Source organism: Scyliorhinus canicula, chromosome 15 (assembly GCF_902713615.1).
Source record: "Scyliorhinus canicula chromosome 15, sScyCan1.1, whole genome shotgun sequence".
Taxonomy (NCBI): Eukaryota; Metazoa; Chordata; class Chondrichthyes; order Carcharhiniformes; family Scyliorhinidae; genus Scyliorhinus; species Scyliorhinus canicula.
In genome coordinates, this window is record NC_052160.1 from 90,343,548 (window position 1) to 90,370,460 (window position 26,913).

Genomic DNA, 26,913 nt, shown 5'->3' on the forward strand with positions numbered 1-26,913 from the left:
CGCCGCCCATTACTGTTTCACTCTACTCCTTCTACACATGCACTTCCAGCAAGTGTCACTGCATGGACAGTAATCAGGAGGGATCATTTTGTTTGCTCATCCTTCTCTCTCCAATCTCGGTTGCTGTCACCAATTGTAGTGACCCTATTGCTGGATCAGTTTACGGAATCTTGCCCCCCCCCCACTAAGGCCTGCCCCCATCTCGACCCAACCTCCACAGCAACATTCCTCGTTCAGGGAATTTGCTTTAAAGCCCCATACTCTTTAACAATTATACAACATGAATCATTTGGGTCTGGCCAACCTACAAAGAACCTGTTACAGATTTAAAGATCACTAAATCTAGGCTCCAACTGGCATATTCAGATGCCCAACCTGTTTTCAAATTGATGAACCTTGATGATGGGAAGTGTTGACTATCCACAGCCTATCCATCAGAGAGAGTCCCATCCAGAATATTTCTGTTTCAGACACTAGCCCATCTGTTGTCCATTTTTAGCACAAACTTCGTCATTGAGGTTGAGTTACTGATGCAAATAAATCATAGCTGACAAGCTAATTTAAAAAAAGTCAACACATTATTTCTCAGCAGCCTTGTCTGCACAGTGACTTGATGGAAGTATTTTGCATAACTTCCTTGGGTGACTATGGAGTTTGCACATTCTCCCCGTTTCTGCGTGGGTTTCTCCGGACGCTCTGATATTCTCCCACAGTCCAAAGAAATGAAATGAAATGAAAATCGCTTATTGTCACGAGTAGGCTTCAAATGAAGTTACTGTGAAAACTCACTAGTCGCCACATTCCGGCGGTTAGCTGGTTTGGCTTAGCTAAATTGCCCCTTGGTGTCCAAAGGTTATGTGGGGTTACAGAGATAGGGCAGGCTGCTCTTTCGGAGGGTTAATGGGCCGAATTTCCAACGTTTACTTCTGTAAAAGCCAGTCTTACATCGCGTTAATAAGACTGAGTTTAATTTCCTCTGCTATTTCTGGCACTCATTCAGTGTAATTCCTGTTTTGGGTGATTTAACCGCAATCATTGAACAGTTGCCAGTGCTTTCTACTTTGACATGAAAGCCTCTGTGTAGTACTCATTAACAGATGGCATTAATTAAAGGAACAGTGCATTCCAGGCAGATCCCACACTGCTAATTATGCCAGCTAATATGTAGGAGAGCGGTATGTAAATTAACAAAACAGCAGTAGAAGCAGATTTACATATATGTTCTGCAACATGGGGATGGTAATTTTATTTTCATGTTCAGTCACCTGCTAGCAACAACGGAGAATTTGGTGTTCAGCCAAATCTCCCATACACTGCAGTGGAGCCGGAGAATCCTGTCGGCATGAATGGATAGAGAATCCCGCCCATGGACATTTTAATTGGCGGTAATTGTTAACGGCTCTTGCCTTTCCATATCTAGTGACGGCATCAGTTATAGCAGCAACTAGTCCCTGCTGCAAGTGGTTGAAATGCTGGGTGTGATGATTATACTGGAGCAAATGGGTGGGAAGTGTGACCTTTTGGCCAGAAATTCAGTTACAATGCCAGTGCCATTTCTAACTCTGGTGCATCACGTGGAATTAATGCACACCCACCAAGTAAGGAACAATGCCAATGACGACTAGCACCTTCACTGGGAGAACAGAATAGTGACTACAGTGGCAGAACAACACTCCAAACCTACAGTGGCAGAACAACACTGCAAACCTCAGTTTTACCGTTGAAGGTGACTGTAGGTTATATGATGGCTTAGATTCCGTAGTCTTCATCTTAAAATACTTTTCAGACCAGAGACTTGAAAATTCCCTTTTATTCAGCACTTACAGTGTACAGAATTAAAAAAACATACATTATTCTTAATGCACGGTTGTGTAGAATCTAACTTATAAGATTTCTTTTTACAATAGCACTTTATTAAACAGGGAATATACATCATGAGCAGAAATTGTTTTGTGTAAGAATGTTGGCTGGACGGCTGGTTCGTGATGCAGAGCGAGGCCAACAGCGTGGGTTCAATTCCTGTACCGGCTGAGGTTATTCCTGAAGGCCCACTTTCTCAACCTAGCCCCTCACCTGAGGTGTGGTGATCCTCAGATTAAATCACCACAAATCAGTTCCCCGTCCCTCAAAGGAGAAAGCAGCCTATGGTCATCTGGGACTGGTTATTTTACTGTTGCTGAGCAGTTCCAATGAGGGTAAAGTGAGAACCTGGTGCCGCCTGAGCTGTGCTAGTGACTACGGCTGCAGTTACTCATTTGTCTAAGCAGATTCCTGGGTACCGTGCCCTTGTGCAGAGCTGGCTCCAAGGTAAAGCAAACTATACCTTCCTTTCATATCAACAACTTAATGCCAGTCAGATAAAGCAGAGCATTTCAAATATGTGAGGAAAATCTTGAACGGAGTGTTTGAGAAAAAATATTTTGAACATTTCTCGTGAAAACCAAAATCTACTTGTAATGTATTTAAGACCGAAATGTAATGTATTTATGACAGAAACATGTTTGAGGTAAATTTAAAGATTTTATCAGTTTGGGGCTGGTTTCCTCTAGTGCAGTGGAAACAATGAACAATGCGGGCAACAGAGAGACAGGCCTAGAATACAAGGCTGAGCCTCAAAAAGTCCTCAGTTGCTCAATATTCCAAGAGGCCTCAATCATAAGGCTCGGTTACAATATAGCAAATTACAAGAATGAGGTTCTTGGAAATCTTGCTGAATTTTCTTTAATAAATATGAAAGTTGAGGTGTTCTCCAAGAATATTGAAAGATAAAGCCCTTGTAAGGGTTTTCTGCTGGAGTACTTCTCCAATCTGAATAATCTCAGTCCATTTGAGATTAACAGCTATATTCATACCCAGGTGATGGTGGCAGCTGGAGTGAGGTCTCTGGCTGCAGCCCCAGGCACCACAACTGCACATTGCCCTTGTTCCTCGAGTCTCTGCTGCTCCAAGAATGTGACCAGTTTGTCCCTCATCTTGACCACCTCAATCATCTCCTTGTAAATCCTCTCCTCCTCAAGGCGGTCCTTCTGTGTCTTCTTTGACTCTGTAAAGTGGAGAAGCAACAGTCAACATGTGAGCAAGGCATCAGAATTAAGACTTTGGGCAGGATTTTCCCTGCCCGAAGTCAATGGGTCAGTCAAATTATCCATCCCACCCGCCAAGATTTCTGCCATATACAGGAGAATCCGGAAAATGTAGGACTTTGTTCCGATAAAATTTTCATATATAGAGACCTTCTTTTCCTCTTCCCCAGCCTGCCATCACATAACAGTTGTCCGCAAGCATGTTTGTCGGCCAGCCATTGCTTGAGTGAAGATCACCCATGTCAAATAGCATCTTTGGAGGTCGGGGGAGGTCTCTTTAGGGGCTCTTCTCATGCTGTTACCTATTGTAGGGTGACTGTATTTCCCTTTCTCTCAGCTTGGGGAAGCAACCAGCCTAGGTTAACCAATTCCTTAATATGTAAAATTGAGCTTGGGAACTCACTGAATAAAAGATAACCAGCTGGATTCTCCATCCCTGAGACTAGTGTTGATGCCGGGGCAGGATTTGTGGACTTCCATGGCAGCTAAACTGGTGCCGTACCTGGACCGATTCAATGACCATTGAGGGGCGAGCACCGTCTCCACGTGGAACACAATCGATTCCAATGAGAAACAGCGCCGCATTCACCAGATTTGCGATTGACACTCAGGAGGCCGAACAAGCTGCAGCCGCATATACGCACTTCAATCCCCACACAAACCATCCCAGGCCAACAAGATGGCACTGGTTGCACTGGAGCGTGCCCATACAACTGATGGGTTGCCTGGGGCCAGAGGGCACCTAGGGGTGAAGGCCTGTGGGGCCACCCATACAAGCTGTGTACCTACGTTCACAGTGTGCGCAGTCAGCGGCGTGTGCAGCTGCATGTCTGCCTTGTTGGCTGCGACACTGGTGTTCTGTGCCCGTCCACCCGACCCCACAGCCCACCTCCTGGCCACCCCCAGCTACTCCCCTCGGCCCTGGGAGAAGCACCCCCCGGACATTGGCACAACTATCAGCAAACTATGGCGATGTTGGACACTTTCCGTACCCCATCTCCCCATATCAGTCACAACACCGGTTTCACGATTTTTAAAAGCACTAGTGAACCTCGCCGTGGGGGATTCGCCCTAGTGGAAGCGGAGAATCACGGAGCCCCGGAGAATACCAGGTCAGGCCCGCTAATGATATGCAAATGGTGATTGCTGTACTTGCGTTCTGGAGCGCATTGTCGCCACTGTCGAGGCGATGGAGAATTGCGATTTGGGGTGAAGCCGGCCCCCACCGCAATTTCGGCATCGGGACCGATTCTCCGCCCATTCGCATTTCACGATTCCATTGCCGGCTGACTGAGATTCCCACCGATGAATGTAGAGAACCTGAATATTATTGCAATTTGTGTGATGGCCATTTTGAAATGTTTAAAATGTTATTTCCGATATTTTACTAACAAAGTATATTTTTGCATAAAAAAAGAGGAAATTGTACACCAGGGGGCTGGGAATTGTACAGACCTCCTTGTGCTTTATGACTCACATTGAATGTATATGGTGAATATTACCAGCGGAATTCTCCGTCGGTGGGTTCCTCTGCTTTGCCTGCAGGCTGGCTGCCGGAATGGAGGATCCCACTGCTGGCGGGGACGTGCCGCACCAGAAAATGGGTGTGGCAGGACGGAGAATCCCGCCCTACATGTTTGCTGAAGCACCTCAAGAGTGCAGCATGATCTATCTAGAAAACGTGAATATTATTGCACTTTGTGTGATGGCCATTTTGAAATATTTGTAATATTTTATGAATAAAATATAGTTTTGCAGAAAAAAGAGAAACGGAGAATTGTTTTTAAAAGTTTCCCTCAACACTGCCACCTGGTGGTACCAGTACTCCACAGCAGGGGTCATTTTCAGTGGAAATTGTCTCAATGTTTTGTGCAGGCAAATCAATAGAAAAGGCTCTGGGAAGGGAAGGTTGGTGAGGCGTTGAAAGGAGGAATATGGAGATGTATAGGAAAATAATGAGAGATATGTCAAGGAATGTCACCTACCATTCAAACCCATGTATCTCCTTAGGTCCTGTTCCAGTCTGCTTTTCTGATCCTCCAATTCCAGCTCACGACCACTGAGCATTAAACATATAAAACAACAATTGAGTCTTTCCTTTTGACCAATGGGCCTTCCACTTACACACATACATTTTACAGAAACAATCTCGCTGAGAGCCTCCAAACTATCTCCTCTTTGCATGCAAAACTCTTTACTCTATTAAAACAACAAAGATTATTCTTTACTTTCATTTTCCTCTCGTTTCCCTCCACAGCTTCAGAAAACAGAAGCATCCTACAGACTATACCCCCCATACCCACCCCCCCAATTCAGTATCCTCACTTCTTCCTATCCACCATCCAGTCCTCCCATATCCACTACCCCCACAAGCCCATATCCAACATCCCACCTCCATATCCACCACCACCCATTCAGATTCAGCATCCCACCCCATTTCCACCACCCCCACATGTCCATATCCAGCATCCCACACCCCCATATTCACCACCCAAACATAATATCCACCACCCCAACCGCATATCCACCATTCCCATATCCACCAGCCCCACCCCATATCCACCATGCCCACCCTTCATATATATCCCTCTCATATCCACCATTCCCACACCTCCATATCCACCCCTCATATCCATCCCTCTCATATCCACCATTTCCACACCTCCATATCCACCATGCCCAAACCCCATATTCACCATCCCCACCTCCCATATCTACAATCCCCACCCCCAATATCCACTATCCTCACTACCTAATTCCTTAACCCCACCCCCCATACCCACCAACCCAACCACCATACCTCCGCCTCTATATCAACCCTCCACTGTGGGGTTGAATTACATTGCAACACTATCACTGTAAGAATGTATTATTCTAGAACATTTCACACTGAAAGGATTGCTATTGCCCTGTTCTATTTATTGTATTGAAGACAATTACGGTTACTTGGGCTTTGTATAAGGTGCTGAGATTCCTTTAAGACACAGTAAAATTAATATATTCAGGACTTGAATTGTTCTCACTGTATCATTAATTCGGACTCTTCACTCAGAAGTTGGTTTTTTTCTTGCACGAGTGCGATCCACTGCTGCATTAAATCTTGCTGCTCACCTGTCACAAAAAGAATGTTTAGGACCAAGTAGACCCAACAGTGCCTTCCCTTTATTGATAGATCTCAGTCTCCTCAAACTGTCAGGGAGGCATCAGATTTCCTGTGAGCACACATCTGCTTCTGCGTCTTTCTCTCGTGACTTTATTACCCTTTAGTTGCACAACTTGACATCTCTTTCTCCACAATTCCCTCGATCCTGTCGAAGCTTCTTTTAATATATGCTGACTGCAGATGGCAGCTGTGGTGTGTGGGAGAATGGGTCTTAGTCCGATTTTGGGGAATGTTGGAGTATAGGTCTCACTCCGACTTTGGAGAATGTAGGAATATGGGTCTTACTCTGTTTCTGTAGAATGGAGGAGAATGGGACTCACTCTGTTTCTGTAGAATGGAGGAGAATGGGGCTGTCCATTTCTGTAGAATGCAGAAGAATAGGACTCACTTAATTTCTGTGGAATGTGGGAGATTGGGGGCTGGATTCTCCGTTCTGGAAACTGACGCCGGGACTGAATCGGTGGTGTTCTCTGATCCTGATAGCGGCGCTGGTCGTAGAGCAATTCAGGACATGCAAGTGGGCCAGCCCCGGTGCCACATGGAACTAGTGCAATTCCAACCGATGCCGGCCTTGGATTTGCTGCTGTTGAGATTGGCACTCGAAAGCCTGACAAGTTGGAGCTGCTTAATGTAGGAATATGGGTCTTACTCTGTTTCTGTAGAATGTAGGAGAATGGGAGTCACTCCCCCACACACTCTCATTCCAGCCAAGAAGTTAGGACAACGAAGAGCGGCCCCAAGGTTCAAAGTTGCAGAGCTCAAGACACTGTTCTACACAGTCACAGCCGCCACGCGAGGTTCACGAATACTGAGAGCACAAGTGAACCCCGCCATCGTGAACTCGGCCCAGCGGAGGCGGAGTTTCAGGGGAGGACCTTCAGGTAACGTCCTGAAGCGTGCAGCGTACTCCCCGATGATGCCATTTTGGAGGGCGCGGAGCGTCCGAAAACAGGCTCCGACCCGGAGTCGGTCATAAAAATGGATTCACTGCTTGATCGCCAATTACAAAATAGGTGTCAAGCAGAGAATCCCGCTCATGATCTCACTCTGGTTCTGTAAAGTGAGGGTGAATAGGGGCTGGTTTCTCCAATTCTCCGGCTTTGTCCCCACGCGGTATGGGAATGGTGGGGTAAAACGGCCACCAATCCTCCGTGTAGCTGGGGGTTAGCAGGACGGCAGCGTAGAGCACCCGGCTCTAGCTGCCGATATGACCCAGAGAATTGCCGAGTCCATGGCTGCGCATGTGCATGGCGGCAGCCTACAGTGGCAGAGCCATGCTACATGACGGAGGCTACTCGTGGACCCAGCCCGCAAAATAGTGTCCCCCCCCCCTTTGGCCGGCTCGCACACCCCGGACTGCCCCCCCCCCCACAGTGCCCCCAGCCCCTGATAAAGTCCTCCCTGCTCGCGGATCGGCCCTCCCCCGACTGAGTCCGCAGCCACCACGCCGAGTTCCCGACAGATGAGATCACAAGCAAACGACGCCGTCGGGAACTCAGCTGGTTGGGGGCGGAGTATCGGGGCCAGACCTCAGGCAACGTCTTGAGGCCATTGATACGTTGCGCGGCGGACTCACTGAGTACACCGCTTTGGAGTGGGTGGAGTATCGTGAAAGAGGCGGGAACTTTGGTTCTCTGGCCTATCGCTGGGTCCCACTCAGGTTCTGCAGAAAGAGGGTGATGCGGGCCTGTTTATGAAGAAATGGGGGGCGGCCCCGTTTTTGCGATGCTCCATCCCCTCAAAAACGCTGCAAGCTGTATGGACGGCCTCAGAACATCAGCTGAGGCCCTCCCCTGATGCTCCGCCCCCGATGGGCCAAGTCCCCGACGGCGTGGGACACATGTGCACACACTGTTCAGGGATCTCACATGGAAGTTATGGACCGAGTCCTGCATCGCCACAGTCGGCGGGGGGGGGGGGGGGGGGGTTGCCATTTCACTGGCAGGGGGTGGCTGCATTGGGGGGACTGGTGTCGGTGGTTCAGGGGTAGTGAGGCTGCTTACAGGGGAGAAGTATTTGGCAGGGCGGGTCCGCGCATGGCTGGCACTATGTTGCACGGCGTGACCACCCCAGGCCAATGGGCATGCGCAGCCTCAGACCCTGCCATGCTCCGTCCGTATCCACAGGTAAAGCTGGGGGCTTTACATTGCGCAGCTGCTAGGCCCCCACCGGACAGAGGATCAGTGCGGGGCAGTGCCGACTTTCTGGTCGTAAGACCGGACGGATGCTGCGGACATAGACGCAGGATTGGAGAATCCAGCCCTATGGCTCACTCCGGTTCTGCTGAATGCAGAAGAATGGATCTCACTCACGCTGCTGAGGGCCGGGTTCGATCCCGACGCCGTGTCACTGTCCGTGTGGAGTTTACACATTCACCCCGTGTTGCGTTAGTTTCGTCCCCACAACCGAAAGATGTGCAGCTTAGGCGGATTGGCCACGCTAAATTGCCCCTCAATTGAAAAAAAATATTTGGGTACTCTAAACTTATTTTTAAAAAAGAATGGATCTCACTCCGGTTCTGAAGAATGTAGGAGTATGGGTCTCACTCCGTTTGGAAGAATGTGGGAGAATGGACCTCACTCTGTTTCTGTAAAATACGGAATGTGAAGAAAGAGGGCGCGATTCTCCGAGCCCCGCGGCGGAGAATCGCCGTAACCGCGCCATGCCGCCCCGACGCCGGTGCGCATTCTCCGCGATGCGGAGAATCGGCGCAATTTGCGCTGGCGCGTTTGATGTGTCGGCGGTCGCGGGCCGCTGTATGCGGTGGGACCGCTGATTCTCCAGCCCAGATGGGCCGAGCGGTCGCGTGGAAAAACCAGAGTCCCGCCGGCGCCGTCCACACCTGGTCGCTGCCGGCGGGAGCTCTGCGCGAAGGGTCGGGGGGGGCGGCCTGGTTGGGGGGGGGGGCTCCAATGGGGTCTGGCCCACGATCAGGGCCCACCAATTGGCTGGCCGGCCTCTTTCCCCCCCCCTCCATGCGCGACCGGCCCCTGAACCCCCACACCATGTTGCGTCGGGGCCGGCGCGCTGAAGAAGTCCCCCTGTGCATGCACGGGTTGGCGCGGCCCAACCGCGCATGCACCGTGCTGGCCCTCTGTGGGGTCCAGAATCGGTAGTCCTCGCGCCCATTTCGCACCGTCGTGAAACACAACGGCGTCCATGATGGCGCGAACAGTCTGACTCCATTTTTGAGAATCGCGCCCAGGGGGTGGCGTTCTCCGTCCTGCTGCACCTGTTTTTGACGTGGCGCTCGCTCGCTGGCAGCAGGACAACCATCCAGGCAGCCGGTCAATGCCGTTTCCGATTATGGGCACACCCAAGCTGATGGGAAATCCGTGGGTGTGCGTGCGCTGCCGGCAAAACGGAGCATCCTGCCGATGGAGAATCCAGCCTGAGACTCACACCGTTTCTGAAAAATGCGGAAGAATGGATCTCACTCCGTTTCTGTAGAATGTGGGAGAATGAATCTCACTCTATTTTCTGTAGAAAGCCGGAGAATTGATCTGACTCTGCTTCTGTAGAATACTGGAGAACGGATGTTCTCCGTTTCTGTAGAATGCCGGAGAATGGAACCCCCTCGGTGGACTTGTGCCAGCCAGAGAAGGCCCTTTGGCATGGGTTGGCACAGCGCCAACCCCGCCGGCCTAGCCCCTGAAGGTGAGGATTCCACACCTTCCGGGCTGCCTGACGCTGGAGTGGGTCATACCACTCCTCGGGGCTGGTACGGCCCGCCCCGCAGGGTAGGGGAGAATCCCGCCCCAAATCTGTACTAAACGGAGTGAGATCCATTCTCCAGAAACGGCGTGAGATCCATTCTCCATTCTCCGGCATTCTACAGAAACGGAGAACATCCGTTCTCCAGTATTCTACAGAAGCAGAATACCACCCCCCCCCCCCCCCACCGCCGGGGTCAGATTCCCCCGCGCCTCCCCGAGGACTCTGCAGGCCGCCCGCAGAGCTGGGTCCTGCAGGTAAGGACCTGGTCTCATTTACGTCGGCGGAGCCCTTCGCGGGGCGGAGAATCGCCGGGATGGCCATTGCCAACAACCCCCGACCGGCGCGACGCGATTCCCCCTCCACCAAAAAACTGCCGCCAGAGAATCCGGAAGCCGGCGTCCGGGTGGCGGGGCGGGATTCACACCGCCCCCTCGCGATTCTCCAGCCCGGCAGAGAGTTGGAGAATCCCGCCCCTCACTCCGTTTCTGTGGACACTGGAGAATAGAACTGACTTCTCCGCACCTTCAGGGGCCAGGCCGCGCTGACGGGGTTGGCGCCACGCCAGCCCTCCCGGCGCGGAAGGGCCTCCGTCGGCCGGCGCACGGTGACGCATGCGCGGGAGCACCAGCATGTGCTTGCGTCATCTCAGTGCATACGCAGAGGGGTTCTTCTCTGTGCCGGCCATGGCGAAGGTTGACAGCAGCCGGCGCGGAGGGAAAGGCCCACCCGTGGATCGGTGGGCCCCGATCGAGGGCCAGGCCACAGTGGGGGCTCCCCCTGGGGCCAGATGCCCTCACACCCCCCCTTCCCCGAGATCTCCGCAGACCGTCCCTAGAGCCAGGTCCCACCGGTAAGGACCTGGTTTGATTGACGCCAGCGAGACCGCCCGAAAATGGGCGGCCGCTCAGCCCATCGCGGGGCGGAGAATCGCCTGGGGGGGGGGGGGGGGCGCTACCAGTGGCTGCAGACCGGCAGGCCGCGATTCCCGGCGCCGGAGAATTCGGCCTCCCCCCTCCCCCGGTGATTTTCTGACTCGGCAGGGGCTCGGAGAATCCCGCCCCAGATCTGACTCTGTTTGTGTGGAATGCCGGAGAATGGATCTCACTCTGTTTCTGTAGAATACGGGAGAATTGATCTCACTCCGTTTCTGTAGAATCCTGGAGAACGGATCTGACTCTGTTTCTGTAGACTCCCGGAGAACGGATCTCACTCTGTTTCTGTAGAATCCTGGAGAATGGACATCACTGTGTTAGCGGAGTACGGATCTGACTCCGTTCCTGTAGAATGACAGAGAATGGATCTCACTCCCTTTGTGTGGAATGCTGGAAAATGGGTCTCACGCCGTTTCTGTAGGATGCCGGAGAATGCATCTCACTCTGTTTTTGTGGAATGCGGGAGTATGGATCTGACTCCTTTTCCGTAGAATGCCGAAAAATGGACATCACTCCTTTTCTGTAAAATGCCGGAGAATGGATCTGACACCGTTTCTGTAGAATGCCGGGAATGGATCTCACTCTGTTTCTGTAGAATACCGGAGTATAGATCTCACTATGTTTCTATAGTTTGCCGGAGTACGGATCTGACACCGTTTCTGTAGAATGCCGGGAATGGATCTGACACCGTTTCTGTGGAATGCGGGAGAATGGATCTGACTCCGTTTCTGTAGAATGCGGGAGAATGGATCTGACTCCGTTTCTGTAGATTGCGGGAGAATGGATCTGATTCCGTTTCTGTGGAATGCGGGAGAATGGATCTGATTCCGTTTCTGTGGAATGCGGGAGAATGGATCTGACACCGTTTCTGTAGAATGCGGGAGAATGGATCTGATTCCGTTTCTGTAGAATGCGGGAGAACGGATCTGACTCCGTTTCTGTGGAATGCCGGGAATGGATCTGACACCGTTTCTGTAGAATGCGGGAGAATGGATCTGACTCCGTTTCTGTAGATTGCGGGAGAACGGATCTGACTCCGTTTCTGTGGAATGCAGGAGAATGGATCTGACTCCGTTTCTGTAGAATGCTGGAGAACGGATCTGACTCCGTTTCTGCAGAATGCGGGAGAATGGATCTGACTCCGTTTCTGTAGATTGCGGGAGAATGGATCTGACTCCGTTTCTGTAGAATGCGGGAGAATGGATCTGACTCCGTTTCTGTAGAATGCGGGAGAATGGATCTGACTCCGTTTCTGTAGATTGCGGGAGAATGGATCTGACTCCATTTCTGTAGAATGCGGGAAAATGGATCTGACTCCGTTTCTGTAGAATGCGGGAGAATGGATCTGATTCCGTTTCTGTGGAATGCGGGAGAATGGATCTGATTCCGTTTCTGTGGAATGTGGGAGAATGGATCTGACACCGTTTCTGTAGAATGATGGAGAATGGATTTGACTCCGTTTCTGTAGAATGCTGGAGAATGGATCTGACTCCGTTTCTGTAGATTGCGGGAGAATGGATCTGACACCGTTTCTGTAGAATGCTGGAGAATGGATCTGACTCCGTTTCTGTAGAATGATGGAGAATGGATTTGACTCCGTTTCTGTAGAATGCTGGAGAACGGATCTGACTCCGTTTCTGTAGAATGCTGGAGAATGGATCTGACTCCGTTTCTGTAGATTGCGGGAGAATGGATCTGACTCCGTTTCTGTAGAATGCTGGAGAACGGATCTGACTCCGTTTCTGTAGAATGCTGGAGAATGAATCTGACTCCGTTTCTGTAGAATGCGGGAGAATGGATCTGATTCCGTTTCTGTGGAATGCGGGAGAATGGATCTGATTCCGTTTCTGTGGAATGTGGGAGAATGGATCTGACACCGTTTCTGTAGAATGATGGAGAATGGATTTGACTCCGTTTCTGTAGAATGCTGGAGAATGGATCTGACTCCGTTTCTGTAGATTGCGGGAGAATGGATCTGACACCGTTTCTGTAGAATGCTGGAGAATGGATCTGACTCCGTTTCTGTAGAATGATGGAGAATGGATTTGACTCCGTTTCTGTAGAATGCTGGAGAACGGATCTGACTCCGTTTCTGTAGAATGCTGGAGAATGGATCTGACTCCGTTTCTGTAGATTGCGGGAGAATGGATCTGACTCCGTTTCTGTAGAATGCTGGAGAACGGATCTGACTCCGTTTCTGTAGAATGCTGGAGAATGGATCTGACTCCGTTTCTGTAGAATGCGGGAGAACGGATCTGACTCCGTTTCTGTAAATGCTGGAGAATGGATCTGATTCCGTTTCTGTAGAATGCCGGAGAATGGATCTGACACCGTTTCTGTAGAATCCCGGAAAACGGATCTGACTCCGTTTCTGTAGAATCCCGGAATACGGATCTGACTCCGTTTCTGTAGAGTCCCGGAGAGCAGATCTGACTCTGTTTCTGTAGAATCCCGGAGTACGGACCTCACTCCGTTTCTGTGGAATGCCGGGAATGGATCTGACACCTTTCGGTAGAATGCCGGGGTACGGATCTCACTCTGTTTCTGTGAAATGCCGGGAATGGATCTCACTCTGTTTCTGTAGAGTCCCGGAGAACAGGTCTCACTCTGTTTCTGTAGAGTCCCGGAGAACGGATCTCACTCTGTTTCTGTAGAGTCCCGGAGAACGGTTCTCACTCTGTTTCTGTAGAATACGGGAGAATTGATCTCACTCCGTTTCTGTAGAGTCCCGCAGAACGGATCTGACTCTGTTTCTGTAGCATCCTGGAGAATGGATGTCACTGTGTTAGCGGAGTACGGATCTGACTCCGTTCCTGTAGAGTGACGGAGAATGGATCTCACTCTGTTTCTGTAGAATCCCGGAGAACGGATCTCACTCTGTTTCTGTAGCATCCTGGAGAATGGATATCATTGTGTTAGCGGAGTACGGATCTGACTCCGTTCCTGTAGAATGACGGAGAATGGATCTCACTCCCTTTCTGTGGAATGCTGGAAAACGGGTCTCACTCTGTTTCTGTAGGATGCCGGAGAATGAATCTGACTCCGTTTCTGGAGAATGCAGGAGTATGGATCTCACTCCCTTTCCGTAGAATACGGGAGTATAGATCTCACTCTGTTTCTGTAGAATGCTGGAGTATGGATCTCACTCCCTTTCTGTAGAATGCCGGAGTATAGATCTCACTATGTTTCTATAGTTTGCCGGAGTATGGATCTGACTCCGTTTCTGTAGAATGCCGAAGACTGTACATCACTCCGTTTCTGTAGAATGCCGGAGTACTGATCTGACACCGTTTCTGTGGAATGCCGGGAATGGATCTCACTGTGTTTCAGTAGAATGCCAGAGTACTGATCTCACTCCGTTTCTGTAGAATGCTGGAGTACGGCTCTCACTTCGTTTCTGTAGAATGCGGCAGAATGCGCCGCACTCTGCTTCTGTGAATGGCAGAAAATGGGGGCGGGGTTCTCCTGTCGCCGACGCCAAAATCATGTTCGGTGATCGTCCGGAGAATCAAAGTTTGTGCCAAAATCGTGGGGCGATGTGCCACCCCATCCAAAGCACGCCTTCTCGATGGCCTCAGGACGTTGCCGGAGGGCCTCCCCCAATGCTCCGCCCCCGACCGGCTGATTTCCCGACGGCGTGTGTCTCATGATATTACTTGTCGGGAACTCGCCATGGCGGCTGCGGACTCAGTACATCTCTGCCACAGTTGGGGGAGGACCGATCCGTGGGCAGGGTGTACTGTTGGGGATGGTCTGGGGGTCGCAAGTCGGCCAAAGGGGTGGCACCATTTGGCAGGCCGGGTCCACGCACGGCCGGCGCCATGTTGCTGTAGAATGCTGGAGAGTGAATTTCACTCTATTTCTGTAGAATGTGGGAGAATGGATCTGATTCTGTTTCTGTATATTGGGGGCAAATGGGCATCAGTCCGTTTCTGTATACTGCCGGAGAATTGATCTGACTCCGGTTCTGTAGAATGGAGGAAATGGGCATCACTCCTTTCCTGCAGAATGCCGGAGAACGAATCTCACTCCGTTTTTGTAGAATGCCAGAGTATGGATGTCACTCCGGTTTTGTGGAATGCGGGAATATGGATCTCATTTCGCTTCTGTGAAATGGATTTGATTCCGTTTCGACGAATGGGTCTCATTCCATTTCTGTAGAATCCAGGACAATGTATCTCACTCTGTTTCTGTTTAATGCCAGAGAATGGGTCTCACTCCATGGGCTGGATTCTCCCAAATTAGGGCTCTGGCCCCACAGCGGTGTAAAAACGCTGGTGTTGCACTCCCGGGTTTCCTCAAAAATACAAGCTGATTCACTCACCTTCAGGGGGCTGGCAGGGCCCCGGAATGCTCACACAGTTTTAGCTGTGCATACAGGCCCCGCACTTCTGGTTTTGAATCCGCGCATGCGCACGCCGTGGCCTCGGCAAGCGCCATGGCGGACTCTACCGTGGAGGCAGCTGGAATATGTAGGCCCCCTCCCGATCGGCCCTACTCCGAAGATCCGCCCGGCCCGATCTCTCCCCCGGCCACCCAAAAAGCCCACCCGGTGCCCAATCCCCCGCACCCCCACCAGGGCGGCTGTGGACTGAGTCCGCAGCCGCCAAGCGAGCATCCCGACCGGCCATAGCATGTTAGTTCCACAGCATCGGGAACTTGGCTGGTCGGGAGCGGATGATCTCTGGGCTGGCCTCTGGCAATGGCCCCCAGCCACACAGAGTACTGTGCGCACGTGCCGATTTGCAGGGCCCGGAGAATCATCAGACAGGCGCCTGGCCCAATTTAAGTGCCAAATTGGATTCTCCACCCCCACACCAAACGTGATTTTGGCGCGGGCTGCGGAGAATCCATCCCTATTTCTATAGAATGCTGAAGAATGGTTCTCACTCTGGGCTGGATTCTCCGACCCCCCGCTGGGTCAGAGAATTGCTAGGGGGGCAGCGTGAATCCCGCTCCCGCCGGCCTCTGAATTCTCCAGCGCCGGGGATTTGGCGGGGACGGGAATCGCGCCGGTCGGCAGTAGTGTCCCCCCCTGGCGATTGTCCGACCTGCAATGGGCCGAGTGGCCGCCCGTTTACGGCTGGTCCCGCCAGCGTAAATTACAACAGGTACTTACCGGCGGGACCTGGCTCCGCAGGCGGCCTCCAGGGTCCTCGGTGGGGGGGGGGATCTGGGCCCAGGAGGTGCCCCCACAGGCGGTCCTGTACCGTGGGGGCACTCTATTCCTCCGCATCAGCCGCTGTAACAGTCCGCGATGGCCAATGCGGAGATGAACACTCCTGCGCATGCACTGGGATGATGCCAGCGCACACTGGCGCTCCCGCGCATGCGCGAACACGCACCGGCCGGCAGAGGCTCTTTGGGGCGGCCCGACGCCAGAGTGGTTCACGCCACTCCTTCGCGCCGGAGTTGCCCCCCCCACCGTCGGTTCGCGGAGAATCCCACCCTCTGTTTCTGTTGAATGCCGGAGAATGGGTCTCACTGGGTGGGATTCTCCGAGTCAGCACACGGCTGGAGAATAGCCATTTTGCAAATCTCCGGTCCCCCGAAAATCGAGCGATCGCGGCGTGCACCACATGGCCCAGAGAATCACGGGAGGTGGCCCGCCGAGCGATTCTCCGGGCCCCCAACGATTCTGTGCCCCGCATGAGCCGAAGTCCCAACGACGTGGTTCTAACGACATATAACAAATCGTCAGCCAGATATGTGGACTGACGAGGCATCCGGAGGAGGTAGGGGTTGGCGTGGGTGCCAAAACGGACATGGCCATGGCTGCTGCGTGGGTGGCAGTCCTTCCTGGGTCAGGGGGGGTGTCGGGGAAGGAAGGGGGGGGGGGGGGGGAAGACAGTTGCGGTCGCCGTGAACCACCCACCATGACAGGGACCTGGCACTGGCTGGGGGCGCCGGATGGGCCTGTAAGACACAAGACAGCATGTATGGTTAGACAGGGGGATGGGGTGAGGGGGTGGTGCGAGGGGTAGTGTGAGGGGGTGGTGTGAGGGCGTGGTGCGAAAGAGTGGTGTGAGGGGGTGGGGTGAGGGAGTGGGGTGCGGCTTGGGGGTGAGGGGGTGGGGTCTCACTCGGTGGCATGCCTCCGATCTGGGCATCAGCAACCACCCGGTCCTCGGGTCCGCCAGCGAGCTCCAGTGCCCTCTGCTCCTGCACGGTGAGGGGGTGCAATTCAGGTGCACTGCCTCCAGTTTTCTCCTGCTCCCTGCGGTTATGGACGTTCTTCTCTTGGATGGGGGCACACAAACATCAACAGTGTTAGGCGGTCCGACGCATGCAGTCCAGCAGTTGGGTCTATCATGGCATAGGTGCACAGGGCACCCGGCCAATGTGGCTGGCATGGGTGGGTGCGTCCATGTGGGTCAGGGCAGAGGTTATACCGTCCCCCTGGGGGGGGGGGGGGGGGGGGGGGTTAGTGCCAGGGGCTCAGTGCTGAGTACTCACCCTGGCTGCCCTGAGTAGGTCGTGCAGATTTTTACGCAACTGCTCACCTGTCCTGGCTGCCGGCCCGACGGCGCTGACGGCCTCGTCCACCTGCATCTACAAACATCGAACAGTGGCGCCTGGGGTCCTGCGATCGGCCCCCCAGAGCCCCCCTTCCTCTGCTCCACGGCGTCCAGGAGCATTTCCAGATCGCGGAACCTGGGCGCTGCCTGGCAGGCGGCCATCTTCCCTCCGACGGCTGTGTGTGTGTGGGGGGGGGGGGGGGGGGGGGGGGTGCGTTTTTTTAAGGCGCCGTAGCGTCGCGGCCCACGTATCAGACGCCGATCGCCGGCCGCTCCCCCACGCTTCTCCTGGCGCCCGTGCTGGCCCCTTGTGGGCCACTGAATTGGTGGACTATGGGGCCTGTTGACGCCATCCTAAAACGCTCTGGTATTTACGACGGCGTCAACACTTAGCCCTGTTATTGGAGAATCCTGCCCACTCTGTTTCTGTTTAATGCCAGAGAGTGGCATCACTCCCTTTTTGTAGAATGTGGGAGAATGGATCTCACTCTGTTGCTGTAGAATGTTTGAGGATGGATCTCACTCTGTTGCTGTAGAATGTTTGAGGATGGATCTCACTCTGTTGCTGTAGAATGTTTGAGGATGGATCTCACTCTGTTTCTGTAGAATGTTTGGATTGGATTGGATTGGATTTGTTTATTGTCACGTGTACCGAGGTACAGTGAAAAGTATTTTTCTGCAAGCAGCTCAACAGATCATTCAGTACATGGGAAGAAAAGGGAATTAAACAGAATTCAAGAAAATTCAAGAGAATACATAATATGGCAACACAATATATACAATGTAACTACGGTGAATGTTTGAGGATGGATCTCATTCTGTTTCTGATGCCGGAGAATGATCACACTCTTTTTCTGTAGAATGCTGGAGAATGGATCTCATTAAGTTTATGTGGAATGAGGGAGAATTAACTGGATTCTCTGCAACCCTGCGCCAAAATCGCATTTGGCGCGGGGGCGGAGAATCAACTTTGCCAGAAGCCCGCCCAGCGGATCTCCGCATCCGACCAGCTGAGTTCCTGACAGCGTGGAACTAACATGGTCTGGCCGGTCAGGACTCTCGCATGGTGGCTGCGGACCCAGATAGCGCCGGTCCGATGCAGGGGCGCGCGGCCGATCGGGGGGACCTATATTACGGAGCTGTCTCTGCGGTCCGAGTCCGCAATGGGGCCATGAAACAAAAGTAATATTTTGATCTACATTCAGAAGAATTGTCTGCTCTATGTGAGAATGATACTGATACATTAAGACTTCCTGAAGGAGGTTGGTCTGACATTGTTCGCATAATTAGGCAATTCTCTCCAAGATCTTATCTGATAAAAATTTCAGATGGCACCATTCTTAGAAGAAATCGTAGAGATCTACTTCAAGTCACAGATGCTACGAAAATTTTTCATCATCTTCATTTAAGTCACACAATTTCGAAACAAATTGAACAGCAACTGCATTCAAATTTGATGATCAACAAAGACATTAAAACTTCTTCATCACCTTTGACATTAAGAAGATCGGCAAGGAGAAGAAGACCGAATCGTCTGAATTTGTGAACTTTTACATAATTCTAGTGATTGCTGTACAATAGACACTGCCTTGCACATATAAAATTTTCTTTTAATATTTGCAAGAAAATGTTAAAAAAAGGGGGCTGTCAAGTTCTCTGTATATCAATATACATGATCAGTGTATGTAAAACTAGTACCATCAATTCAACACTAGATGTCTCACTATCAGGTGATATAAAAAGGACTTTCCCGTTCTTTCTGAGATTGTGTGCATCAGGAGAGTGAACAGACAAGACATAGAATAGCTAGAGAGAGAGAAGTTATAAGTTATTTCATTATTATATTGTACAGTTAGTTAGTTATCTTTACCATATTTTATTTGTTTACTAGTTTAGTATTAAGTAAAAAGAACTCACAAATATAATCTATAATACTCAATAAATTAGTTTATCTTTACAAGACTACTGTTCATTTCATCAACTCGGCTGGTTCAAAAGAGTAATATACTATATTACACAAAGTAATATAACATACGGGAGAATGGGTCTCACTCCATTTCTGTAGTACGCGGGAAGATGGGTCGCATTCCGATTCTCTGAACTGTTGATCTTGTTTGCACTCTGCAACACTCGGATTCACCCTGTGACCCATTCAGCTTGTACGTGACCCTGTCTCAGCTCCTTGACTGTCCAGTACATCAGGAAAAAAACCTCCTCAATTACACTCTTAATAAAGAGGCGGGGGGGGGGGGCATTGCACATTTCTTTACCACCCCCTCCAACATTATCCTGAAGTCCCCCAGCAATTAAAGGTTCATCTTCAGACTCTGTAGTAATTAGCACCATTGGAAAGGAAAATCATCACATATTGTTTCCCAATTTTAGCTGAACATTTCTATGTAATAGTTATAAAGATATTAGAAATGTATAAAAGTGGCTGTTCGACCAAGTGGGGGTGAAAGGTCATGGGACATCCTGATGGTTACCATTCAGAAACTGTACTGAACTAGCTATATTAATACTGTGGCTACCAGGGAGGCTAAAGGCTAGGAATCCTACAGTGACTAACTCACCTCCTGACCCCCAAAGCCTGTCCATCATCTACAAGGCACAAGTCAGGAGTGTAACGGAATACTCTCCACTTGCCTGAATGAGTGCAGCTCCAACAACACTCAAGAAGCTCGACAGCATCCTGGACAAAGCAGCCCGCTTGATTGCTCCCCCTTCCACAAACATTCAATCCCTCCGCCACAGATGAACAGCCGTGTGTACCATCTACAAGATGCATTACAGTAACACACCAAGGTTCCTTAGGCAGCATCTTCCAAGCCCACAACCACTACCATCTAGAAGGACAAGAGCAGCAGAAACCTGTGGACCTCACCACCTGGAGGTTCCCCTTCAAGCCACTGTAGGAAATAATCACCGTTCCTTCACTGTCGCTGGGGTAACATCCTGGAACTCCCTCCCTAACAGCACAGTGGGTGTACTTAGACCTTAGGGACTGCAGTGGTTCAAGAAGGCAGCTCACCCCCACCTTGTGGACAGTAGCTAGGAATTAGGCAATAAATTCTTGCCTGAACAGCGACGGCAGATCCCGTAAATGAATTTGAGCTATAATAATTTATATATATAAATAAAAAAGATGAAATCTTCAGAAATGTGGCCAATCAGAAAGTGACAACCCTAAGCACACATGAGGCAGTAAAAGGTGCAGGCTTATAGGAGAATGAGGACAATCACAGTTTTTCCCCAATTCTTCTATTCGCCTCTCTCTCCCTCCTGAAGGGAGTGTTCACTTCCAGATTTGCATTTGCACGGCACAGGTAGGCTGCTATGATGTCTATCGGATTGGGAAGCCTATTGGTCATGGTACAGTGCAACGCTTTGTTGGAAGGCAAGTTGCCTTGCATCAATTGAAGAGGATAACTGTCTCCCATTTCCACAGTAAGTCAATGAACCCAAAGCGTCAACCATTCTTTATCATTTCTGGTGTGTTGGTGGCATGCCCAATATTTATTGCCCAACTCTAGTTTCTGTTGAGAAGACGGATGGTGAGTATCATTCCGTCCAAGCTGTGTGGGTGAGCGGCCATGCTATAACCAGGGAGCAAACAGGCCACATATATGCATTACTTCCTTTAAGATACCTGCAAATTCCGGTGGCGGCAAAGTATTCTCCTTCAGTGGGGAATGTTGAAAGGAGTACCAGACGAGGAGTGTGTCAAATAAGGGGCAATCTTCAGACCAGGAGGACGCGCGTGGGACAGCAGGGGAAAAGATGGCGTTACCCACACAATGGTCGACGGGGCAGTTGGTCGAATTCCTTAAGGCTGTGTTTAAAAAACAGGCAGACGGGGTTCCCTCTGCTGCCGCCGCGTGGGGTCCAGGACAGGGTGCTCTCGGGGGTGTGGGTTGGGGAGGGGAGAATCTCGGCGGCGTACCAAGTGATGCAGGAGATGGACGAGGCCTCGGTTGAGGAGTTGAAGGGTAAATGGGAGGAGGAGCTGGGCGAGGAGATTGAGGAGGGGACGTGGGCGGACGCCCTGGGGAGGGTGAACTCCTCTTCTTGTGCGAGGCTTGGCCTCATACAGTTTAAGGTGCTGCACAGGGCTCACATGACCGGGACAAGGATGAGCCGGTTCTTTGGGAGTGAGGACAGGTGTATGAGGTGCTCTGGGAGCCTAGCAAATCATGCCCATATGTTCTGGGCATGTCCAGCATTGGGGGAATTTTAGAAAGGCGTGGCAGGGACGTTGTCGAGGGTGGTAAGATCCAGGGTCAATCCAGGCTGGGGGCTCGCAGTATTTGGGGTTGCGGAGGAGCTGGGAGTGCAGGAGGCGAAACAGGCCGTTGTTCTGGCCTTTGCGTCCCTGGTAGCCCGGCGGAGGATTCTTCTTCAGTGGAAGGACGCGAGGCCCCCAAGCGTGGAGGCCTGGGTCAACGACATGGCAGGGTGTCTCAAGCTAGAGAAGGTGAAATTTGCCCTAAGGGGATCAGTGCAGGGGTTTTTCAGGAGGTGGCAGCCATTCCTGGCAGAACGATAGAAACAGGCCAGCAGCAACCCAGGGTGCGGCGGGAGGGAGGAGGGGAGGGAGGGGGGAGGGGGGAGGGGGTGGGAGGGAGGGTGGTGGGGAGGGAGGGAGGGAAGGAGGGGGAGGGACGGAGGGGGGGAGGGAGGGAGGGGGGGGAGAGGGAGGGGCGGAGGGTGAGGGAGGGAGGGAGGTGGGGAGGGAGGGAGGGAAGGAGGGGGAGGGACGGAGGGGGGAGGGAGGGAGGTGGGGAGGGAGGGAGGTGGGGGAGAGGGAGGGACGGAGGGGGGGGATGTTTTGTTGTTTTGTACTAAAGGGACGGGCATAGTTGTTCTGTGCCAATGTCGGGCATTAATTCATTTCCTCTTCTGTGTATATGCGGGGGGGGTTCTGTCCTGTCTATTGAAGGGACGGGCAGATGTTTTGGGGGAATGATGGGTGTTAGTTCATCTCTTCCGCTGTGTATGCGCGGGGGTAGGGGGGGGGGGGGGGGGGACTGTTCTTTCTGTTCTTTGTAAAAAAAAAAAATTCTGTCTTTTTGTTGTTGATATTATGCAAAAATTGGAATAAAAATAAATTTTTTTAAAAACCAGGCAGATGGCTTCAGAGGACCTGGCGAAGGTGGCAGAGCTGATTCAGGCAGTCCTGGAGAGAGTGGAGCAGAGGTGGGAGGTGCAGAGTGTATCGATCCAAAAAGTGGAGGAGACGGTGACTAACCATGAGGATCGATTGCCTCATTGGAGGCAGATGACAAGAAAAGGTTGAGGGAGAAGGTCAACAACTTAGAGAACTGCTCAAGGAGACAGTACCTGAGGATCGTGGGGCTGCCCAAAGGTATTGAGGGAAAGAGGGCCATAGAATATGTAGCCAAGATGTTCAAGAACTTGGTGGGGGAAGGGGCTTTCGACCACCCTCCTGAGGTGGATCAGGCACATCGGTCGTTGAGGAGGAAGCCGAGAGCAGGGGAGTTGCCGCGGACAATTATCGTGAGGCTACACCGGTACCCGGACAATGAGAAGATTCAGAGGTGGGCGAAGAGGATGCAGGAAAGCACCTGGGAAGGCCATGCGGTTTGTATTTATCAGGACTTGGGAGCAGAGCTGGCTCAGTGAAGGGCTGGGTTTAATAGGGAAAAGGTGGCCCTGTTCAGGAACAAGATGCGGGTCAGGGATGTTGCACCCTGCTGGCCTGTGGGTCATGCATGGGGGAAAGGAGCATTACTTCGATACGCCGGAGGAGGCGAGTAACTTTTTAAGGGACCTTGGGCAAGAGGGATATTTGAAGACTTTGCATTTTGGGCAGGTTCGCTGGACTGAGGACATTTTATTCAGTGGGAGGGGGTGGGGGGGGGGGGGGGGGGGGGGGGAAGAGATGGTATGTTTTAATGCACAGTTGTTAAGTATGTTTTGTTAGTATTACCCACTCTATTGTTAATTATGTTGAAGGTTGAAGTTTGTACTACTTCCCTCCCTGCATTTGGGGGTGTTGGTGTTGGGAATATCACAGTATGTGGGGTTTGGTGGGCAGCATCGGGGAGGGGAGGGGGGGGGGGAGGTGCTTGGTGCAACCTGATGATAAGCCGGGCCAGGGCAGGAATAAGGGGGCCACGTTATAAACGTGCTGTATAAAGGGGCTGGTTTAGCACACTGGGCTAAATCGCTAGCTTTTAAAGCAGACCAAGGCAGGACAGCAGCACGATTCAATTTCCGTACCAGCCTCCCCGAACAATGTGCCGCTGGAATGTGGCGACTAGGGGCTTTTCACAGTAACTTCATTGAAGCCTACTCGTGACAATAAGTGATTTTCATTTTCATAAACGAAGCGCATTCCTTTGTCTCGGACAGGGGCTACTATGCTAGCAGGTTTGCTAGTTAATGGAATGAAGTGAGGGGGAGAGTTGTGGTGGGTTATGGGGGAGGGGGGATTGAGGTTGTTTTATCTGTTTTTCTGGTTTCTCTGTTTGGGGCTTGGGATGGGAGGGTGGGTCAGCAGATTTCTTTTTTTGGGGTGGGGAGGGTGGAGTGGCTGACGTCAAAGGCTTTTTGTCAGAGGAGGTGGTTGGAAGGGGTTGGTGGCAGCCATCTTGAGGCAACCTGGGTGGTGTGCGACTCAGAGGCCTGGGGGACTCCATTGAAAATTGGATATGGCTGATCGGGGTGAGGGTGTGTGAAGCCCCCTGACCAGACTGGTCTCATGGAACGATGGGCGTCTGAATGGACCGATCAAGCAGTCCCTTGTTTTTTCTCATTTAAAGAGCTTGAAGGCAGATGTGATTTTTATGCAGGAGACACACCTGAAGATGAAAGACCACGGCTGGGATTCTCCCGCAATTGGCGGGACGGCCTGACACCAAGAGCGGCGCCAACCACTCCGGCGTCGGGCCGCCTGGAAGTTGCGGAATCCTCTGCACTTCCAGGGGCTAGGCCGACAGTGGCAGGGTAGGCATGGGCAGCCGTGGGCCTGCGCGAGTTGCCGAATGCGCAGAACCGCCGTTGTGTTCTGGTGCATGTGCAGAACTGCCAGCGTGTTGTCTGTGCATGCGCAGGGGGGTTTCTTCTCTGCGCTGGCCATGGCGGATCCTTTCAGAGGCCGGCGCGGAGGGAAAGAGTGCTCTCACGGCGCAGGTCCACCCGCTGATCGGTGGGCCCCGATCGCAGGCCAGACCACTGTGGAGGCCCCCACCCCCTGCCCCCAGGGGCCGGATCCCCCCGCATCTCCCCAGGGACTCCGCTAGCCGCCCTCCAAACCAGGTCCACCTGGGATGGACCATGTCCATTTCACGCCGGTGGGAGGGACTGGCCGAAAACGGGCGGCTACTCGGCCCATTGGGGCTCGGAGAATTGCCAGGGGTGGGGGGTCCGCTGGCTTCGGTCCTCGATCGGCGCGGCATGAACCCGCCCGAAAACTGGCTCCGGAGAATTTGGCAGCCAGCGTCAGAGTGGCGGGGCGGGATTCACGCCGCCCCCCGGCGATTCTGTGACCTGGCGGGGGGAGTCAGAGAATCCCACCCCATAAGAGGTTGAGGAAAGGCTGGATGGGGAAAGTGTTTCATTCAGGGTTGGATATGAAGGCGAGGGAGACTGTGGTGTTAATTAGTAAGGCGTTGGTTTTCTCAGTGACTAGTACAGTGGGGGACTCAGGGGTAGCTATGTCATGATGAGCGGGAGACTAGAGGGGGTGCCCGTGGTGTTGGTGAATGTCTACACCTCCAACTGGGACAATGTGGATTTCATGAAGAGAGTGTTGACGAAGGTTCCGAACTTAGACTTGCATCGGTTGATTATGGTAAGATTTTAACACGGTTCTGGATCCTAGGCTGGATTGGTTGTGCTCCAAGTCTATGAAGGTGTTGGTGATGGCAAGGGAATTGTTGGGGTTTGGAGTGAATGGAAGGACTGGATCCGTGGGGGTTTGGGCAACCGAGAGCGAAGGAATATTCATTCTTCTCACATGTGCATCGGGTGTTTCTGAATCGATTTCTTTGTTATGGACAAGACGTTGTTGGCAAAGTGTGCTGGGGCAGAGTATTCGGCGATTGGATCATGTGCTGCATTTTGTAGATTTGTGTGTAGAAAAGTGGGGTTCCCAGTGACGGCAGTGAAATGAAATGAAAATGAAAATCGCTTATTGTCACGAATAGGCTTCAAATGAAGTTACTGTGAAAAGCCCCTAGTCGCCACATTCCGGCGCCTGTTCGGGGAGGCTGTTACGGGAATCGAACCGTGCTGCTGGCTTGCCGTGGTCTGCTTTCAAAGCCAGCGATTAGCCCTGTGAGCTAAACAGCCCTTGGAGGCTTGATGTGGGATTGTATACGTACCGATATGGAATTTAAGGAAAGTGAGGAGGTTGCTGCCTCCATGCTGCGGGAGGCGCTGAAGGCGGTAATTCGGGGGTGAGCTTATTTCGATCAAGGCACATAGAGTAAGGTGGAGCGGTCGGATAGGCAGATGCTGGTGGAATTCATGTTAGCGGTGGATCGGTGGCATGCGATGCCTCAGGTTGTTGAAAGAGAGGAAGAAGCTCCAGATGGAGTTTGAACTTTTGTCTACTGGGAAGGCAGTGGGGCAGTTGCGCCGGATTAGAGGGTCATTTTACGAGCATGGGGAGAAGGCCAGTAAGCTGCTTGCGCACCATTGGGCAGATAAGGGTCCCGGGCGGCAGTGTGGTCAGTGAGCTGAGTAAGATGAATGGAGTATTTGAGGTCTTCTACCGAGGACTGGCAGGTCGATGACCCTGGGGCAGGGGTGGCGGGGGCTGGGGGGAGGTGCAGTGCCTGGATGCTCCAGTTGGGCTGGAGGAGGTAATGAGGTGTTTTTGGTCGACAAAGTCTGGGAAGGCCAAATGGTCGACAAAGTCTGGATGGATTTCCAGCGGAATTCCATGAAAAGGGTGCTACTGAGCTGGGGCCTCTGATAGTTTAACGATTTGTTTAATAAAGGGGAGCTTCCGCCCACTGGCACAAGCATCAATTTTGCTTATTTTTAAGAAAGATAAGCATCCAGAGGAGTGTGGGCCGTGTCGTCCGATATTGCTTTTGAATGTAGATGCAAAGTTGTTGGCCAAGGTGCTGGCAACGCACATGGAGGACTGAGTGCTGGGAGTGACAGGAGAGGACCAATCGGGGTTCGTGACGCCATTGGATATGGTGCTTAGGGCTTCAACAGGGTGGAGGGGTATAGAGAAAGGGGGTATGAAACATCAGGTGTCCCTGCATGCAGATGACTTGCTGTTGTACGTCACGGACCCGGTGGATAGTACGGAAAGGATTATGAGGGTATTGACAGAGTTTGTGGCGTTCTCAGTTCTCAGGGTATAAACTCAATGTGGGAAAGAGCGAGATAGTCCTGATTAATGCTCAGATGCAGGGGAGGGGTTTGGAGAAGTTGCCATTTCGGCTGTTCAAGTCGAGCTTTCGACATCTGGGGATCAGGGTTGCGCATAGTTGAGCTCAGTTACATAAATTGAATTT

General features: G+C 52.0%; 1 protein-coding gene across 12 annotated transcripts in view; it reads right to left on the bottom strand.

Annotated features, from left to right (window-relative positions):
• Positions 1-1,792: 1,792 nt before the first annotated feature.
• The window catches only part of mical1 (microtubule associated monooxygenase, calponin and LIM domain containing 1), a 204,904-nt gene continuing 179,783 nt past the window's right edge, over positions 1,793-26,913 (bottom strand). For 10 of the 12 annotated variants that reach the window (XM_038819533.1, XM_038819539.1, XM_038819535.1 and 7 more), the window contains 3 exons: positions 6,107-6,194; positions 5,069-5,142; positions 1,793-3,043 (listed from right to left, as the gene is read on the bottom strand). In XM_038819533.1, coding sequence (XP_038675461.1) covers positions 2,847-3,043; positions 5,069-5,142; positions 6,107-6,194 — 359 coding nt within the window. In that variant the 3' untranslated portion in view covers positions 1,793-2,846. Of the gene's footprint in view, positions 3,044-5,068; positions 5,143-6,106; positions 6,195-19,064; positions 19,220-26,913 lie in introns of those variants that run through there. The other 2 variants (XM_038819540.1, XM_038819542.1) reach the window with 2 other exon arrangements.